The sequence below is a fragment of the Hylobates moloch genome, unplaced genomic scaffold, assembly GCF_009828535.3.
Source record: "Hylobates moloch isolate HMO894 unplaced genomic scaffold, HMol_V3 SCAFFOLD_18, whole genome shotgun sequence".
Lineage (NCBI taxonomy): Eukaryota > Metazoa > Chordata > Mammalia > Primates > Hylobatidae > Hylobates > Hylobates moloch.
Window position 1 is genome coordinate 7081868 of NW_026652293.1, and position 7648 is coordinate 7089515.

The 7648-nt window shown below is 48.1% G+C and overlaps 1 protein-coding gene and 1 long non-coding RNA gene across 2 annotated transcripts in view; one reads left to right on the top strand and one right to left on the bottom strand.

Annotated features, from left to right (window-relative positions):
- The window catches only part of LOC131381845 (uncharacterized), a 35275-nt gene extending 31864 nt beyond the window's left edge, over nucleotides 1-3411 (bottom strand). Inside the window, exon 1 of the long non-coding RNA XR_009210834.1 lies at nucleotides 3346-3411. This is a non-coding gene — a long non-coding RNA (uncharacterized LOC131381845). The remainder of the gene's footprint in view (nucleotides 1-3345) is intronic.
- On the top strand, nucleotides 1858-7019 carry IL10 (interleukin 10). Its single transcript, XM_032137011.2, has 5 exons — nucleotides 1858-2169; nucleotides 3009-3068; nucleotides 3365-3517; nucleotides 4529-4594; nucleotides 5693-7019. Exons 1-5 carry the CDS (start codon nucleotides 2005-2007, stop codon nucleotides 5783-5785), a joined length of 537 nt encoding a protein of 178 aa, XP_031992902.1. The 5' UTR covers nucleotides 1858-2004; the 3' UTR covers nucleotides 5786-7019.
- Nucleotides 7020-7648: the final 629 nt, after the last annotated feature.

Genomic DNA, 7648 nt, shown 5'->3' on the forward strand with positions numbered 1-7648 from the left:
AGGAGCCGAGGGGGAAGGAGAAAGGTGCAAGCAGGGGAAACCCAGGTCCTGGTCCCCTTCTGTCTTCTTCCTGGCAGCAGAACTCAGACAGAACCCTTAAGCCAGTGTAAGTCTGGCAGGACCAGTAAGTTCTGAGTTAGCTCCATACTAGTTTCTAGCAGGCTCTTTCTCACTTCCTGATTCTTAGGTTTCTACATTGACACTCCCTGAAGAGTTGGGAAGAGACACCACAGTCCCTTGACCCTGATCCATAGGTCACACAGCAGGGACATCCACAGGGTGGGCCTGGGCCCTCTCATCCCTCCCTCCCACTCACTCCACGCTGGCTGGGCCCCAAGGTGTTTGTACCCCTTGCAGTGAGTGACCTTCTCCAGTGCAGCAAGCTCAGAACCTGCTGCCATTGGAGATGTCCCATTGCTGATGCAGAAAGGTGAAGAACTAGCAGAACACTGGGAATGCCCTCCATCTGGGTCCATGGCTACTTAAGATCGGTGCTCCCTGGCAGGCAGGAGGACAGGTGCTATTGCCCTGTTGGGACAGATGAAAAACAGACACAGGGAGGATGAGTGATTTGCCCTGAGTATAGAGTAACAGGGCCAAGGCAGAGCCCAGGCCTCCTGCACCTAGGCCAGCATTCCTCCCAGTTACCGTCTAAACTGGAATGGCAGGTGAAGCCCCTGTGGAAGGGGAAGGTGAAGGCTCAATCAAAGGATCCCCAGAGACTTTCCAAATATCTGAAAAAGTCCTGATGTCACTGCCCTGGTCCTTCCCCAGGTAGAGCAACACTCCTCGCCGCAACCCAACTGGCTCCCCTTACCTTGTACACACACACACACACACACACACACACACAAATCCAAGACAACACTACTAAGGCTTCTTTGGGAAGGGGAAGTAGGGATAGGTAAGAAGAAAGTAAGGGACCTCCTATCCAGCCTCCAAGGAATCCTGACTTCTTTTCCTTGTTATTTCAACTGCTTCCTCCCCATCTTTTAAACTTTAGACTCCAGCCACAGAAGCTTACAACTAAAAGAAACTCTAAGGCCAATTTAATCCAAGGTTTCATTATATGTGCTGGAGATGGTGTACAATAGGGTGAGGGAACCAAATTCTCAGCTGGCACTGGTGTACCCTTGTACAGGTGATATAACATCTCTGTGCCTCAGTTTGCACACTGTAAAATAGAGACGGTAGGGGTCATGGTGAGCACTACCTGACAAGCATATAAGAAGCTTTCAGCAAGTGCAGACTACTCTTACCCACTTCCCCCAAGCACAGTTGGGGTGGGGGACAGCTGAAGAGGTGGAAACATGCGCCTGAGAATCCAAATAAATTCGGGGTAAAGGAGCCTGGAACACATCCTGTGACCCTGCCTGTCCTGTAGGAAGCCAGTCTCTGGAAAGTAAAACGGAAGGGCTGCTTGGGAACTTTGAGGATATTTAGCCCAACTCCTCATTTTTACTTGGGCAAAATAAGGCCCAGAGACCTAAGATGACTGCCTAAGTTAGCAAGGAGAAGTCTTGGGTATTCATCCCAGGTTGGGGGGACCCAATTATTTCTCAATCCCATTGTATTCTGGAATGGACAATTTGTCCACGTCACTGTGACCTAGGAACACGCGAATGGGAACCCACAACTGTGGGCCTCTGCGCACAGAACAGCTGTTCTCCCCAGGAAATCAACTTTTTTAAATTGGGAAGCTAAAAAATTATTCTAAGAGAGGTAGCCCATCCTAAAAATAGCTTAATGCAAAAGTTCATGTTCAACCAATCATTTTTGCTTACTATGCAAAAATTGAAAACTAAGTTTATTAGAGAGGTTAGAAAAGGAGGAGCTCTAAGCAGAAAAAATCCTGTGCCGGGAAACCTTGATTGTGGCTTTTTTAATGAATGAAGAGGCCTCCCTGAGCTTACAATATAAAAGGGGGACAGAGAGGTGAAGGTCTACACATCAGGGGTTTGCTCTTGCAAAACCAAACCACAAGACAGACTTGCAGAAGAAGGCATGCACAGCTCAGCACTGCTCTGTTGCCTGGTCCTCCTGACTGGAGTGAGGGCCAGCCCAGGCCAGGCCACCCAGTCTGAGAACAGCTGCACCCACTTCCCAGGCAGCCTGCCTAACATGCTTCGAGAGCTCCGAGATGCCTTCAGCAGAGTGAAGACTTTCTTTGTGAGTATTATTCCTTCCTGTCCTTTCTCTCTTCCTGGGACTGCCTGAACTAGGCATTCTCCTGGAGCTATAAGAACCCTCCTCCTGTGCCTCCACCTCCATCCCCAACACCTATTCCTCCAAACTTAAATTCTTAACAGAATCCTAGATCAAGCCATGGGTTTGTTGAGTTAAGCTAAGCCAGATGATACAGTAAATGTGCAGGAAAAGCTGCCTTATAAAGTAAATGCTGAGAAACTTATAAGATCCTGCTGGAGCTCTAGACTTTATTGGCTAGGAGAAGTAAAGAAAGGTCTGATTCGAGGTGAAGATGCTCCCCATGCCTTGTAGCAGGGAAACTTAATTTGCCTCTGCTTAGAGCCTTTCCAGACCTGAAAGACCAGTGGTTTGGGGAAGCACTCTACATGAGGGAAACCTGCATTAGAAGGAGCTTCTTAATCCCTGGGATCTTTCCAAGCTAAACTGGATGTCTACAGTGGGGAGAAAGAAAAGCAGAGAACAGGACATGAGAGGGGCCTCAAGGCACTGAAGAGTTGACATAGGTGTCCCTTAAAGCCGAATGTAGCTCCGCAGAAAGAAGACCAGGACTGAGTCAAGCTTCTGCTTTCGCTTCAAAATCGGCCAGATTTTTTAAATAACTTGACTCTGAGGAGGAGGACCTGATTTAAGTGATGGTCCCATCACTGTTGAATCCTCTGTTTTTAAAACTCCCCTTTTGATTTTTTGGGCCAGAGCCAATTTGATTAAAAAAAAAATCTCTAAATTAAAGGGCATCAAAAAACCACATTTCAGTTATTTCCCCAAACCTCAAGTTCATTCTCCTTTTGTTCTTCCTGCAGCAAATGAAGGATCAGCTGGACAACATGTTGTTGAAGGAGTCCTTGCTGGAGGACTTTAAGGTGAGAGCAGAGGCAGGGTGCTGGGGGAGTGTGCAGCATGATTAAGGGAAGGGAGGCTCTGCTTCCTGATTGCAGGGAATTGGGTCTGTTTCCTTCGCTTCGAAAAGGAGAAGTGGGAAGATGTTAACTCAGCACATCCAGCAGCCAGAGGGTTTACAAAGGGCTCAGTCCTTTGGGGGAGGCTTCTGGTGAAGGAGGATCGCTGGAACCAAGCTGTCCTCTCAAGCTAGTTGCAGCAGCCCCTCCTCCCAGCCACCTCCACCAATCTCTCACTCACCTTCGGCTCCTGCCCTTAGGGTTACCTGGGTTGCCAAGCCTTGTCTGAGATGATCCAGTTTTACCTGGAGGAGGTGATGCCCCAAGCTGAGAACCAAGACCCAGACATCAAGGAGCATGTGAACTCCCTGGGGGAGAAGCTGAAGGCCCTCAGGCTGAGGCTACGGCGCTGTGTAAGTAGCAGATCAGTTCTTTCCCTTGCAGCTGCCTCCAAAATACCATCTCCTACAGACCAGCAGGGACACTCACATCCAGAGACATAGCAAAGACACAGACTGGCAGAGCTAGCTGTAAATGAGGAAAGACTCCTGGAGTCAGATCTCTTGCTCATTTCTCTTTGAGCAGGCGTTGGGGGTGGCTGCTAGGCATTTACATGTGAAATTTGCAAACAGCTTTCCTGTTATTTGTGAGTCATTTGTGGGTTATTAACTACTCCCCTCTCTCTTCATGAAAGGAGCCCAGAGCTTCAGTCAGGCTCCACTGCCTCTTTGTAACTAGACCCTGGGCTGGGCGCTAAGGTTCCCAAGCAGAGGAAACATCATTCACCTCTATTAATCTTAACGTTTTGAAAGCAAAGCTCTAAGAAGGGCCCAATTGACTGACAGGATTTTCCCTGGCATTTTAGAAGGGATAAGGGGGCTATTCATCCCCAGACTAGTGTCTATGAGTAATTCCTCCAGGTAATTTATTTCTCCAACTGAAATGATGCCGTCACTGCTAATGGTTCCCCTTGTTCTGTCACCAATATTGGAAAATCAGTTGGTGTCTATTTGTAGGACAGGGCTATGTGAAGGGTTTGGTCCCAGTGGCTTCCCTCCTCAGATGCTTAGAGGTGGTCCTCAGTGGCTGTGACTGATGGGGAGGGACAGGATAGAGAGGCAGAAAAGGACAGGCTGAAGAATGCCTCGCTCAGCACTGCAGGAGATACTGTAGAGTTCTGGGGGAGGAAGGAATCCCAAGGCCTGGGTTGTCATCCAAGCCTTGCAAACATCTTGGAGTGAGTCCTGGAGAAATACATTTAACTCCCAGGGCCATGGAAGCAGGGCTCAGCTCTCTCTGGGAGCTGTGAGGTGAGGCATTTGGATAAATCTGGCCTCCTCATGATGCCACCAGCTTGTCCCCCAAGTGTGATGGACATGGAGCTGGGAGCCAGGATCATCAACACTTTCTCTTTTCTTCCACAGCATCGATTTCTTCCCTGTGAAAACAAGAGCAAGGCCGTGGAGCAGGTGAAGAATGCCTTTAATAAGGTGAGCTTGGATGGTGGCAGAGAGGGTCTGCAGAGCACAGCCCATGCCCACTCCCCAACCCCAAAGCGTGGAAGGTGGTGGGGACTCAATAGGCCCCATCCTTCATTGGAGAGAGTGTGGGAACCTGACAGATGGTATGACCTGCTCAGCCAGTGAGGAGCTCCCGCCTTGATTGTATTTGTTTTCTGTTAAGTGTCTTTGGGGGTTTCTAAATGACTGCTTGCTGCCTTTGCAGGCTTGCGGGTTAGGCTGGCCGGCCAGCCTGTGAACACAATGAGCTGTGTGCTGGGGAGAGTGACAAAGGAAACAGAAAGTACAGAAAGTAGCTTGTTGGGAATCTAGGCTGAACCCACACGTGCAGGAAGCTGGCACATAAATGTGCACATACAAATACACCTGGGGGTTCAGCCCAGACTCCCCAGAACTCAGAATGAGCAGGAAGCTGGATTCTCACTTACCTGGAGTTGGTTCAAGCTCACTTTCCATCTGCCCTTCGCACCTGCCAAGGTGCCTGAGAATGTCAGCTCCCAAACGAAATGGGGTTTCACACTTCCAACTGTGCATGAACTTCTTCAGTCTGATTTCCCAGAAACCATGCCGCCTATGTCCTCCTCGTGGGCTGGGGACAGACACTGCACAGAGTGCCAACATCGGGGGTGTGAATTTCTCATAGTAGGTCAGGGCGGCAGGGCAGGGCCTGCTCAGTGTGTTGGTGGGAGAACACAGACATTTAAAAGACTCCCTCCTCTCCTCTCACCATCTTGCTTTCAAAGTGCTTCCTCTAATGTCTTTTCATCAAACTCTGCATAATCATCATGTGAATACGTGACCTTTAAAATTGTTGAAAAGGCATCATTTTGAAGACAGTGCTTTGCAAAATGAATGCTCCCCTTGCTAGGGGGAGGCCTGGAGGAGATGAAGGCCAATGCACAGCCTTTCCCAAGGCAGCTAGGCCCATCCTCTGGTTTACTTCCCAGCGTGAGGGAGAACAAGCAGCCTGTGCACTCAAGGTCATGCCCATCCATGAGCATGGAGGAGGGGAGCCTATTTAGTCCCCAGAAGGGATTTTAACTGAATGTTTCTTATCTCTCCGCACAGCTCCAAGAGAAAGGCATCTACAAAGCCATGAGTGAGTTTGATATCTTCATCAACTACATAGAAGCCTACATGACAATGAAGATACAAAACTGAGACATCAGGGTGGCGACTCGATAGACTCTAGGACATAAATTAGAGGTCTCCAAAATCAGATCTGGGGTTCTGGGATAGCTGACCCAGCCCCTTGGGAAACCTTATTGTACCTCTCTCATAGAATATTTATTACCTCTGATACCTCAACCCCCATTTCTATTTATTTACTGAGCTTCTCTGTGAACGATTTAGAAAGAAGCCCAATATTATAATTTTTTTTCAATATTTATTATTTTCACCTGTTTTTAAGCTGTTTCCACAGGGTGACACACTGTGGTATTGGAGTGTTTTAAGATAAATTATAAGTTATATAAGGGAGAAGAAAAAATGTTCTTTGGGGAGCCAACAGAAGCTTCCGTTCCAAGCCTGACCACGCTTTCTAGCTGTTGAGCTGTTTTCTCTGACCTCCCTCTAATTTATCTTGTCTCTGGGCTTGGGGCTTCCTAACTGCTACAAATACTCTTAGGAAGAGAAACCAAGGAGCCCCTTTGATGATTAATTCACCTTCCAGTGGCTCGGAGGGATTCCCCTAACCTCATTCCCCAACCGCTTCATTCTTGAAAGCTGTGGCCAGCTTGTTATTTATAACAACCTAAATTTGGTTCTAGGCCGGGCGCAGTGGCTCACGCCTGTAATCCCAGCACTTTGGGAGGCTGAGGCGGGTGGATCACTTGAGGTCAGGAGTTCCTAACCAGCCTGGTCAACATGGTGAAACCCCATCTCTACTAAAAATACAAAAATTAGCCGGGCGTGGTGGTGCGCACCTGTAATCCCAGCTACTTGGGAGGCTGAGGCAAGAGAATTGCTTGAACCCAGGAGGCGGAGGTTGCAGTGAGCTGATATCATGCCACTGTACTCCAGCCTGGGTGACAGAGCAAGACTCTGTTTCAAAAAATAAAAATAAAAATAAATTTGGTTCTAATAGAACTCAGTTTTAACTAGAATTTATTCAATTCCTCTGGGAATGTTACATTGTTTGTCTGTCTTCATAGCAGATTTTAATTTTGAATAAATAAATGTATCTTATTCACATCATGTTCTGGTGTCAGTTGACTCTTGTCTGACTAAAATTGTTCTCTCAAAGCTCCCAAGACAAAAGAGAGTGGGTGAATGAATTCTGCATTTCAGAGAAAGGAAGCCAGCTACTCCCTCCCAGGAGAGAGGGAAAGCTCCAAACCTGATCAGAGAAAAGCTATTCTCACTGCAAAAGCCAATAGCAAAGACACCAGGGTCTTCCCACAACTCAATCCTTTAAAGATTTGCTCCTACATCCTTAAAGATCATGCTGATTTTCAAGGCTAAGGAGGAGATTCTGTAGGTACCAAAATTAGAAAGGTAAACAGGGGAAGGTTTTTTGGGGGTTGTTTTTGTTTTTGTTTTTGCTTTTCGAGAAGGAGTCTCGCCCTGTCTCCAGGCTGGAGTGCAATGGCATGATCTCGGCTCACTGCAACCTCCGCCTCCCAGGTTCAAGCGATTCTCCTGCCTCAGCCTCCCAAGTAGCTGGGACTACAAGCACATGCCACCAAGCCCGGCTAATTTTTTGCATTTTTAGTAGAGACGGGGTTTCACCATGTTGGCCAGGCTGGTTAGGAACTCCCGACCTCAAGTGATCCGCCCGCCTCAGCCTCCCAAAGTGCTGGGATTACAGGCGTAAGCCACCACGCCCAGCCAGGGGAAGTTTTTAGGGTGAATACGAATTGCCTGGGTTATCCTGAGGATTAAGATAATGAGCTGACAGGGCTTCTGGCACTAGGAGATGGTCGCAGTGCATATAGTTGGTTGTTATTGGTCATCACAACCAAAAACTCTCACCAAATCCTCTTTGAGCTGAGATCAGAGGCAACAGGGCTGGACCCAACAGAG

What these genes read in the sequence shown, in the direction of transcription:
- IL10 (XM_032137011.2), top strand. Translation starts at nt 2,005, where the DNA reads ATGCACAGCTCAGCACTGCTCTGTTGCCTGGTCCTCCTGACTGGAGTG. An exon ending in GCAGAGTGAAGACTTTCTTT is followed by an intron (nt 2,170 to 3,008) that starts GTGAGTATTATT and finishes TTCTTCCTGCAG; the next exon opens with CAAATGAAGGATCAGCTGGA. An exon ending in GGCTGAGGCTACGGCGCTGT is followed by an intron (nt 3,518 to 4,528) that starts GTAAGTAGCAGA and finishes TTTCTTCCACAG; the next exon opens with CATCGATTTCTTCCCTGTGA.